The following is a 10,462-nucleotide window of genomic DNA, read 5'->3' on the forward strand; positions in this document are numbered from 1 at the left end:
GGATGTCGTCTTTGTCGGCTCTTGAATCCCTGTCGAGAGATAAAAAATGATTCAGAGGAAGCACAAGTGAAGCAAGGCTCACACCAGGAGTAAAAATGGATAGAATTCACGCGTTTCCGTTGCTTCCTTCAGTTGTATTTTCATACACTAATCACCCGACAAGCCTGTGAGAACCAGAGGTGCCTGTGAATTGAAATGATGGTGTTTCACGGAATGGCAACGTGTGTGGATGAAGCGTTATTGTATTGTGGCGCCTTGGTCGGCTTTTGGTCTCAACCGTGTCACGATATGTGCGAGGCAGCCGAGTTATTATGCATATGCTGTCGGGCTCAGAGTGAATGAAAGCACAAAGAGCTTACATAGTGAGAGATATGCCATGTTAGCGCCCCAATGTCGGGAACGGACGATGGAAAGACGAATGAAAGATTAATGTTCTAGGATGAAGATCTGCTTCAATATGTAATAATCGGAAACCCACCGTTCGACAAGCTATTCTTCTTACCGTCCACTTGTTTTTGAATCACTTGTGGATGCGCAACGGCCCAGAATCTATTGCGGTTTTCGTGCGTCCAATCTTGAAATGGGCCGTGGGTGTATGATGAACATGGCTATGCGTGGAGACCAAGCAAATTACGTTTGCGATGAAGTGAACTAGCTGTCTGGTATTCAAGTAAGTGCCTTACGCCGGTGGTAAAAAGGAGGCAAACAGCCCGCCCTGAATGCCGCCATACATGACCATGAACATGACAATGGCTACCCCATATCCTTGCCTCCTATTATCCATCAAACAGCTACCCACCCACCAGTACCAAGCAGGATAACCTGACGAGATGCGTGTGATGATTTGAACATGATACGTGGTGATGGCCAAGATTGCAATGACGGCCTGACTTCCCGCCAAAGCACGCACAAAAGTATTCAAGTCTGATTCAGCAGCGCCATTTTTCGAAGCACTCGTGATTTTCTGGGGCTCCCTAATAAGATCAAGACCGGATTTGATCAGGATTGCCAGCATGGGGCTTGCTAGCAAGAACAACGGAAGCTGGTTCAGCGTCCAGTATCTCAAGAATCCCACGTTCCTACAAAGTACGACGTCAAGTCAGCACAGGGGAGACTCCCCCATCAGCAACAAATTATACATACCAATAATGATCTTGCACAAACGTATAAATACTGGGAATCATCTTCTCGCACCAAGGACGCCCAACTTCATCCGAACCACAGTATCTCATCCACGCCAAAGTCTGTGGCACCACCGACCCGGCTGCGACACAGAGCCCTCCCAGGACCGGGGCAATCATTGACAACAAAGTACGCAAGCCCGGGGCTTGGGCAAACTGCAGCAACGCATCAACTGCTTGGACGGCAAACAAGAGCCCGCTCGCGAGCCCGTTGCTGCGGAAAGCGGTAGCAGCGCTGAACAAGATCCCCGATGCAAGCATTGTCACGTTTCGTTTGACTCTGCTTGCCTTGCTTTTGAGACTGACGGCGAAGAGCAGGTTCCCCATGAATGAGAGGCCGGCAAACGGGCTCTCGTTATACGGCGCGGAAAGGAACAAGCCAGCCGGTGAGAGGATGTGCAACGCGGAAGAGACGAATGCGAGTCTAGCATTCCCAGAAAGAAGCATGGTGAGACGGTGCAATGCCAGCATGGCAATAAAGTGTGATGCGTGGGCGAGAGCAATGGCAACCAGTGGCTCAAGGGCATAGTTTGCCGGCGTGAGGGATGACAAGGACCTTGAAATGGCCCCGACAGTGGTTGGGAGGCCCAAACCAAAGGCCCATTCCTGCTCGTAGGTATAGCCCCGAATGGCGGAGTGCATGAAATACAACGCGTCCCATCGTGTTAATCTGGCGGCGATGGTTGGGATGGTGATGTTGTGTCCGTACATACGGTCGAAGAACAGAGAGGTGGACGTGTCGTAGTCAGGGGCGATAGCGGCACCGAGAGAGACGGCCAAGAGGAAGCCTTTCCATGCTATGAAGAGGGCTGTCAATGAGCGAATCGGTTGAGACGATGAGAATAGCTCCATCATCACGTTGGACGTGGGTGATGTAGGATGATGAAGCGATTGTATGCATTCAGTCATTAGTAGTAGTAACTGTTTTGTGTCGCTTGGGCGTATGTGGAGCCCCAGTGAAGTTATCTTAGGCAACAAGGTCCATTGTCTTAATCAAGTACGCGATCCGTTGAACTGTGATGTTGTCAACTTGGCGAAGCAGTGTGATGGATGGCCTCCTGAAAGCTGATGTGCCGTTTGGTATTCTGAGCATGCATCATACAGGAATGCGGCTTGTTGTGGTTTGTTCCACGCACCAGCCACAAACACCAAAGCTCCATCCATTTCGACATCAGAGTGGCTTGCTCCCTTGATCGCTCACCCAGCATTCTGCAGCACGACCTGCCCCAAGAAAGCTGTCGATGATGCATTGGGTTCATTAAAATCATGGAGAGAAACAAGACTAAACCACACATGCTCATTCTGGATCTGGACTATTGGACATGACGGGCGAATTCCCTCCCGCAATCAACATCCCGCCTCTTAGAAATCCTCACGGCATCACCGTCATTTTTCTTCACGGTCGAGGCTTCAACGCCCAGAAGTTTCATGGCTCACTACTCCAGACCGATATCTGCAATCATACATTCCAGGAGGCACTGCCTCACGCACGATTTGTGTTCCCAACGGCCCCGCTTTCCAGAGCGTCAAAATACCGTCGTATCTTGATGCATCAATGGTACGATGGCACTGGTGATTGGGAGCCAGAGGCTCGGGGCGGCATGCAGCCTAGCATAGAGCACATTCACGGCCTCATTCGAAGTGAAATTGAAGTAGCCGGCAACGATTCAAAGCGCATCGTCCTTGCCGGTTTCAGTCAAGGGGCTGCCATGGCCTTTGTGAGCAGCTTACTATGGGATGGTGACCCTTTGGGTGCTGTGGTTGGCTTGTGCGGCTTTATGCCACTTGCTTCCCATCTCCTGAGTATTCTGGATGATGATGGCTTTGCACCTGGTGCAGATGATGATGTGTTTGAAGCAAGTCAGTGTGCCGATGCTCGAACGCCGCATCAAAAAGTCTTGGATGAACTTCGTGAAGAGGCCGAGCTTCCTGGGACTCAACAAATATCGGACTTTCAGTTTCTGTCAACTCCGGTTTTCGTCGGCCATGGAAGCGCAGACCGGGAGGTTGTTGTTCAACACGCGTCACAAGCGGGACTGCTATTGCAGAAACTGGGTTTGGACGTGGACTTTCACATCTACGAAGGGCTAGGACACTGGTATTCTGCATCAATGTTAAGAGACCTGGTCCAATTTCTTGCTACGCAACTGAAGGTGCAACCGCCCTTGGGCTAAGGAGTGTTCAAATTATCTCATCAGAGTAAAAAGAAAGAAGAAGAAGGAGGAGGAGGAGGAGGAGGAGGTTCTTGATATCTTTGCACTTTCAATCCATACACATTCAAATCTTCTCACCCTCCAAAATCGGTTTTGCTTCTTCGCTCGTCCACCAACTAATCCCCTTCTCCCCGGGATACGTGAACTTATCCATACTATCCGTCTTCATCTCTACACTATATCCAGGTTCCATGGGTGTCTGGTAGTACCCGCCCTTGATGACGGACGGATGCAAGAAGTGCTCGTGTAAATGGTCAACATACTCCAACACAGAAAGCTCACCGCTCACAGCTACATAATCAATTGTGCTCAGGTGCTGCGTGTACTCTGGAAGACCAACTCCGCCGGAATGAGGAACGATCGGCACACCGTACTTCTTCGCCATGAGCAACACAGCCATGACCTCGTTAACACCACCAAGGCGGCAGGCATCGATTTGACAGACGTCAATGGCCCCATTCATGAGCATCTGCTTGAAGACGACTCGGTTTTGGACCATTTCGCCAGTGGCGACGCCAATGCCGTATGGTTTGAGAGCCTCGCGAACAGCCTTGTGGCCCAGGATGTCGTCGGGGGACGTGGGCTCTTCGATGAACCATGGCTTAAAGTCGGCGAGCTGCTTCATGTGCTTGATGGCATCGGGGACAGACCAGATCTGGTTCGCATCGACCATGAGGATATTGCCCTTGTCGTAGCCGAGAACGTCCCGGGCAATGGTTAACCGGCGCCTGTCCTCCTCCACGCTACCGCCAACTTTCAGCTTGAAGTGCTTGTAACCTTGTGCAAGTGTCTCCCTGAGGAGCGTCTTCATCTTGTCTTCGCCGTAGCCTAGCCATCCTGCGCTGGTGGTGTACGCTGGCACGGCCTTGCTGTTGAGCGCTTCCTCGATGCGCTTCGCCTTTCCTCCTTGCACTTCCTCGAGCATGGCAACGGCTTCTTCTGGGGTGATGGCGTCGGTAATGTAGCGGAAGTCGATACACTCGACGTATTGCTCGGGCGTCATGTCGGCAACAATTCTCCAGACAGGCTTGCCCAGGACTTTGCCCCAAAGGTCCCAGACCGCATTAACGACAGCGCCGAGGGCGAGGTGAATAACACCCTTCTCGGGTCCAATCCAACGCAGTTGGCTGTCTGATACTAGATAGCGCCAAGTCTTTCCCCAGTTGGCCACCAGAGACGACAATGTCTTGCCCTTGAGACGCTCGGCAACGTGGACTATGGCAGCGCAAACAATGTCGTTTCCGCGTCCAATGGTGAAGGTCTGCTCGGAGAGGAGAGGGATCTGGTGTCAGCGTGTTTCCCGTAAGAAAAAAGAAAAATTATGCAGCCCTTGCTCAGAAAACTCACCATGCCGTGGCCAGAGTATTGTGAGTCTGTCTGCAAGATGCAGTACGCAGAAGAGTAATCACCAGCGGCATTCATAGCATCGGAGCCCGTCTTATCCAGCGACGTGGGAAACCGCACATCGCGGGTTTCAAATCCGGTGATTGTGATTTCTTGCGTCATTGCAGCAACTTGCACGTGTATACCGGTCCGTTGTGTCGCCGGCGGTCGAGAGTAAAGTCCAAGCACGAGCGTCGAGATGTTTATGGTCGAATTTCCAACACGCATCCGAGCTGCTCCGAGCCACAGCCAACAATTCAGTAATTAAGGAGTTGTAGAACCCCGTGAAACCTACAACCTGGCAAAGGTGAAGCTATGGACAGGCTGGGTTTATATGCGACGGAAAAATGATGCCCTCATGCCACCCTGCTGCCCCTCGGGGGTACCCACGGCTCTAACATTGAAAATGCGGGGGATTCGGGAAACGCGGTGGGGCCCGACACCGGCGACGGGTTACAAGTCGTCTCCCGACCGTGATTGATGGAGAAGATGAAATTTGGCATGGGGGTATTGCCCTGCCCTCATTCTGCCGATTGCCGTTTGTTGAGGTGCAAATAAATGGGTAATGGTCCAGTTGGCGTTTTCTTGCCTGGTATGGCGTTGACTGACGGATGGTCACCGGAGAACTTCGGCTGACGGTATAATGGCCGCCGAGGGCGATGCGGCAATGGACAAGGCTCAGCCAAGAGCCAGATTTCACCAATTGTGTTATATTTCTCACAATCCACAACACTGATTACGGGAATCTCCATTTTGAGCATGTCGACTTTGGATTGATAATCGCAGGTGTTGTTCTGTTATTTGGGATTCCCGTCACACGAGCCCCGCTGCCGATTTTGCCGTCGGGTCTTTGTCTGTCTTCCCGGCTAATAGTAGTTACATATTTGCAACATCTCGTACAGTCTGGCTTAACACTTGCAATGTTATGCTTCAACATGGAAAAGGTCAACATCTGATCAAAGTATACATTCAGGCTATGGTGTACCTGAGTCACCCACTATAAATAGTCACCAAAATTACTGTAAAAAAGCAGAGACTTTGTATACCAGTATGGCCTTTGATTCTTACAAGGAGAGCTCCAGGTGCATGATCTTCTTGACGCCAAGGGTCCGGCAGAGTTCTTGTTCGACTTCTGCTGGAGATGTCCCGCGGTTTCTGTTGTCGTTGAGGATGGAGCTTCTCGTGGCGAGGAGCGTGCCTTGCCGTCGACCTCGAGAGAGCCTCCTTCGGTGATGATGGAAAAAGTCACGCGGCACACCTTTATATGGCTGGAGATGATGGATGCAACCGACGTTGAAGTCCACGCCTGCAAGACTTGCCCCATCCTCACGGTCAAGCACCAAAGTCGGAGCCATATCGCGCATCCACAGGTCAAGGTTCTTATAGCCTTTAATCGGAACGACATGTCCCTTGTTATCAGACCGCTTAATCTTCTCCTCGGCCTCGCTTACCTGGCTTAGCTCAACAAAAAAGATGACGGGTTCGAAGAGAGCAACCGCGTCCACGGTAGCAGATATGTCCTTCTTGGCAGTCTTCAACAACTATCAATCATCTACATATTCTTTGGTAATGGCCAGGCCATAATCACGCCTGCGTGGCGAGCCCATTCTGCAAGGCGATGGGGTGTGGTAGTAACAGCTTGCGTCATGGCGAGAGAAAAAGCACGCATTCTGACCGGGGTCGGCGTGCTTTGAGCGTGGCAGTGCCGTCAGTTTGGTCGCTAGCGTGCGTTTGTGTGGTCTTGCGCAACTAAGTTTTGGCCGGATTTTCTCATATTTCAAGAGTACTGCTCCTAAAGGCGGACGGAAATCAGCAAAGAGGCCTCGAGCACAAAGAAACGCCATGAATCGCGTAACGTGAGCCTGATCAAAGTAAGGCGAACACTCCTTCACAAGCTGGGAAATCTTCACTTGCCCCCGCGGGATTATTGATATGTATAACTATATATCAAAAACTTGATGGCCCATCAAAAAGACTCATACCTGGGACTCGTTGTGAGTTATAAAGCGTGACATGTAGTTTCTAGTAAAATATAGTGGGACTTCGTAAGAAAGCGTCTGGCCTCGATGTTTGGTAGTCGGCTAGTATGGGCAGGGGGGCTCCGTCCCTCAAAGACTACTAGGTAGGATGCTCAGAGATCTCTTGATAATAATTATAATAATAACCCAATAATAGCACTAGGTCTGAGCTTCGTGACGTGTATTCAACATGGGCCAGAAACGGCTTCGGTAGCTTTGGCATGCATGCATCGCGGCCGACATTAGCGCATTATCATGGAAACTACGCCACATCACTCTGCCACGATGAGTGATGAGTCCGGATGATGAACCTGAGCGCATATCGAAATTGGATATCCGGCCCCGCGGGGAGGAGAAATCATGGTGTGTTATTGGGTTACAGATGTGAAGGGAGGCAAGGCTGACGAAATAGCAATTACATTAAACTGTCTTGGCCGAACTAACAACAAGGCTAACAAGCCGGGAATATGCGATGCTGTGAGCATCGCGCGAGGCTGAACCCTTATCACGTGACTACCCTTAACACCTCCCCTTAGCCGAGCTGTAATATTTAATATACATGAAAATCTAGTATTCGCGTTATTATTTCCTTTAATTTATTCATTTCATTTATAGTTATTACTTGTAGTTTCGCATATAAAATGTATTATTCGTTTAAATATATTAAAGTTATAGTTATTAGTGGAATTAACCGTGTTTAACTAGGTTAAGTAGCTTCGTAAGTCTATTAACGTATATATCTTTTATACCTACTTATATAATATTAAAGTATTCTTCTTTAACTCTTTAAATAATTCATTTATACCGTAAATTAATGTAACGAGTTCTTATCGTATTGTTTTTATTAAGTACTATAATCTTCGTATTCTAACTATTAGTAAATAATACTAAAGGTTATAGTTATAAATAATTAAGGTTAGTAATAAGGTTATTAATTTAAAGGGTAGCTTTACCTACGAGCGTTAAATTAATGAATTTAGCCTTTATAGAGCTTAATATAACGATAGTTTACTTTTTTAATTTTTATATAATAGAACCTTTAGCTAAAAATATAATATAACTAGCTATAAAATAATAATCGCGATTATCGTTTATAAAGAAGGCGTTTATATACACTTAAAGCTTTAAATTATTAATACTATACTTATAGCTACCTATAATAATTCCGTTTAATTGTATACCTTAAAGATATTACTAAAGATACTTTAAAATGCTAAGATAAATTTATTTTAGACTATAGTTTATAGCATTAAGCTTACTAATTATATATATAATATTCGGCCTTATACCTATAGTAAGCTAATTAAGACTTTTAGTACGTTTAAGCTAGTTAATAATATTTATAATAGTTTTAAGGTTCTTTTAATTAAAGGGGATATTTATATTTAAAGGCTATAGTAACTTTACTATAGCCTTTATATTAATATTAAACTTTTAAAGTAATCCTTTAACGTAAGAGGTCTAATAAATCTTAATAGTGCGATTACCTTTATTACGTTTAAATTCTAGGCTAAGAAATTATTTAATATCGCCTAATCGTTTAATTTTAAAATATTCTTTTAAAGCTATAAGAACTTTATTAATGATTTAAAGGGTTAGTCCTATAATAATAATATTATTAACGTAAAGTAAAACGAGTACTCTATTATATTAAAGAAAGATATAGAGTTTCTTTTAAAGTTATTTAAAGCCTAGCTTCTTAAATTCGTTACTAATATCCTTAAACTACTATATTAAAGCTATAGAAAGGCTATAAAGAGCTTAACTTAGCAGTAAACTTTACCTATACTATTATTATAGCCTTAAGGTTATTTAACATAGATTTTTTGCCTTACTTTTAAGTTAAGAAACGCTATAATAGCATTATATTAACGTTATTTAAAGTTTAATACGGCTATAATAGTATAAAACACTCGTATAAATACTAAATATACTATAATAGCGTATAGATCTTAGTTATTAAAGATATTACCTGCTTTATTACCTTAAATAATCTAGTAAGCTTTCACGTAAGGTTCTTCTTTAATTAAATACTTTACCTAGTAAACCTATTACCCTAGAAGCACTTTTACTTCTTTTAGAGCTTTAATAAGCTTATATACATCTTAATTAATAAGTCTATTAACTTCTTTTTATTCGGCTAATTTCTAAAAGAAATTGTAGTTATAGCGTTTAATAGCCTTAAATTAAGTTTTTAGAATATCTTACTTATAGTTAGCGATTTATTTAATTAATGCTAGGCTATATAAAATAAAGAGATTAGGTTTATTATTATAAATATTATTATTAATATACCTAACTACTAAATTAAAAAAACAGGTGTCTTTAAAGCTATTAAAATAGGCTTGTTTCTTTCTACTAGTTTAAAGAGAAAGATAATTATATTAAGTGCCCGAGCGTAAAGAGCAGTAAACTATAGATTCCTCCTATTCCGTAATAATTTAAGCCTTTAGCGTAAAAGAAGGGAGATGTAACGGTGGCTTAGGTTCTAAGGTATAGTAGGTCTATTTCTTAGAAAGTAAGTTAGGTTAAATGCTACGAAGTAGCTTTTAAGTAATATTATAATAAGGCTATTAAGAGTATAACTCTTAATAGTAAAACTATTACTTAAATTAATTAATAGAGAATTAAATTATTTAACTATAGGAATACTTTCTTTTTAAGTATTTATTTATCTCTTTATTATAGTCTTAAATTAATTAGCTTAACTATTAATTCATTTAAACCTTAATTAACTAGCTTAAGGTTTAATTAGTTTAATTCTTCTTAATTAATATATTTAAATATTAACCTCTTTAATTGCCTTTTAGGTTACGTAGCTAGTTACGTGCTCTTACCTTCTTCTTATACCTATAGGTTATACTTATTTTAGCTAGTATAGTCTTATCTCGTATCTTATATAGTATTATTTATAATATTATACCTCTTCTTTATTAATCTTATCCTTAAGGCTATTAAAATAGGCTAGCTTAAGTGTTATACGTTTTCTTTCTTTTATTATTATATACTATTATATTAATTAATTATATCTTAAAATAGTAGTTTAAAGCTTTATTTACTTCTTTTCTTTACTAGAATAACCTTCTTTTTATAATAATTAATAATTTATCTTTATTCTTTATAAAGACTTACGCTTATTACGCTTATATAGGACTTCCCTAATATAAAGCCTTTATTTTTAATTTAAGTTATTATATAAAGTATATAATAGATAAGTAAGGGAATTATAATATTATAGGGGTAATCTCTTAATAGCTTTATAGTATTATAAATTAATATTATAAGCTTAAGAGGGAGCTTAAAGAAGCTAAAAAGCGTGTCTTAGCTAAGAATTAAAAGGTTTTACGTTTATAAAAATAAAAGAAATTATAGTTTAAGAAAATAATACGTGCGGTTATACGTGGTATTAATAACGTTAAAGAGTTAAAACGTATAAAATATAAGAAAGTAAAATAGCTTTAAAAGATTATAAGGGTTCTTTTTACTTCTTTTAAGAATTTAAATTCTATTTTAATTCGTTTCTTAAATATTAAATTTAATATTAAGTTATTAAATAATACTTAAAAGATTAATTAAAATGCGTTTCTTAAAAATAAAACTATTTAAGTAACGTTAAGTAATTTATAAGATTTTTAGCTAGTTTTTAGGTGTTTTTAGAGTTTAAATA

At 42.4% G+C, this 10,462-nt stretch overlaps 4 protein-coding genes across 5 annotated transcripts; 1 reads left to right on the plus strand and 3 right to left on the minus strand.

The window, feature by feature from the left end:
- Positions 1 to 7: 7 nt before the first annotated feature.
- GPI18_1 (ER membrane glycoprotein subunit of the GPI transamidase complex-like protein) lies at positions 8 to 2,353 on the minus strand. Of its 2 annotated transcripts, XM_007811551.2 has the most exons (2): positions 1,144 to 2,254; positions 8 to 1,079 (listed from the first exon to the last, which is right to left on the minus strand). In XM_007811551.2, exons 1-2 carry the CDS (start codon positions 2,088 to 2,090, stop codon positions 680 to 682), a joined length of 1,347 nt encoding a protein of 448 aa, XP_007809742.1. In that variant the 5' UTR covers positions 2,091 to 2,254; the 3' UTR covers positions 8 to 679. The 2 variants fall into 2 exon arrangements, with proteins under 2 accessions (XP_007809742.1, XP_065977978.1); XM_066116097.1 differs by having other exon boundaries at positions 301 to 2,353.
- LGD1_1 (L-galactonate dehydratase) lies at positions 2,330 to 5,321 on the minus strand. The gene is made up of 2 exons (XM_007811553.2): positions 4,742 to 5,321; positions 2,330 to 4,655 (listed from the first exon to the last, which is right to left on the minus strand). The coding sequence occupies exons 1-2, from the start codon at positions 5,003 to 5,005 to the stop codon at positions 3,459 to 3,461; spliced, it is 1,461 nt and encodes a 486-aa protein (XP_007809744.2). The 5' UTR covers positions 5,006 to 5,321; the 3' UTR covers positions 2,330 to 3,458.
- On the plus strand, positions 2,504 to 3,355 carry J3458_000367 (uncharacterized protein; the record flags this gene model as incomplete). The annotated part of the gene is made up of 1 exon (XM_007811552.2): positions 2,504 to 3,355. The coding sequence occupies one exon, from the start codon at positions 2,504 to 2,506 to the stop codon at positions 3,353 to 3,355; it is 852 nt and encodes a 283-aa protein (XP_007809743.2).
- Positions 5,322 to 5,841: 520 nt separating the features above from the next.
- On the minus strand, positions 5,842 to 6,425 carry J3458_000369 (uncharacterized protein; the record flags this gene model as incomplete). Its single annotated transcript, XM_007811554.1, has 2 exons — positions 5,842 to 6,318; positions 6,366 to 6,425. 2 exons carry the CDS (start codon positions 6,423 to 6,425, stop codon positions 5,842 to 5,844), a joined length of 537 nt encoding a protein of 178 aa, XP_007809745.1.
- Positions 6,426 to 10,462: the final 4,037 nt, after the last annotated feature.

The sequence above is a fragment of the Metarhizium acridum genome (genome assembly GCF_019434415.1).
Source record: "Metarhizium acridum strain ARSEF 324 chromosome Unknown scaffold_1, whole genome shotgun sequence".
NCBI lineage: Eukaryota > Fungi > Ascomycota > Sordariomycetes > Hypocreales > Clavicipitaceae > Metarhizium > Metarhizium acridum.

Bases quoted from the DNA above. Each gene is read 5' to 3' on its own strand.
- GPI18_1 (XM_007811551.2), bottom strand. From the start codon at position 2,090: ATGACTGAATGCATACAATCGCTTCATCATCCTACATCACCCACGTCC. The intron at 1,080-1,143 runs GTATGTATAATT...CGTACTTTGTAG, and splicing joins TTTGTGCAAGATCATTATTG to GAACGTGGGATTCTTGAGAT.
- LGD1_1 (XM_007811553.2), bottom strand. From the start codon at position 5,005: ATGCGTGTTGGAAATTCGACCATAAACATCTCGACGCTCGTGCTTGGA. The intron at 4,656-4,741 runs GTGAGTTTTCTG...CTCTCCGAGCAG, and splicing joins AATACTCTGGCCACGGCATG to ACCTTCACCATTGGACGCGG.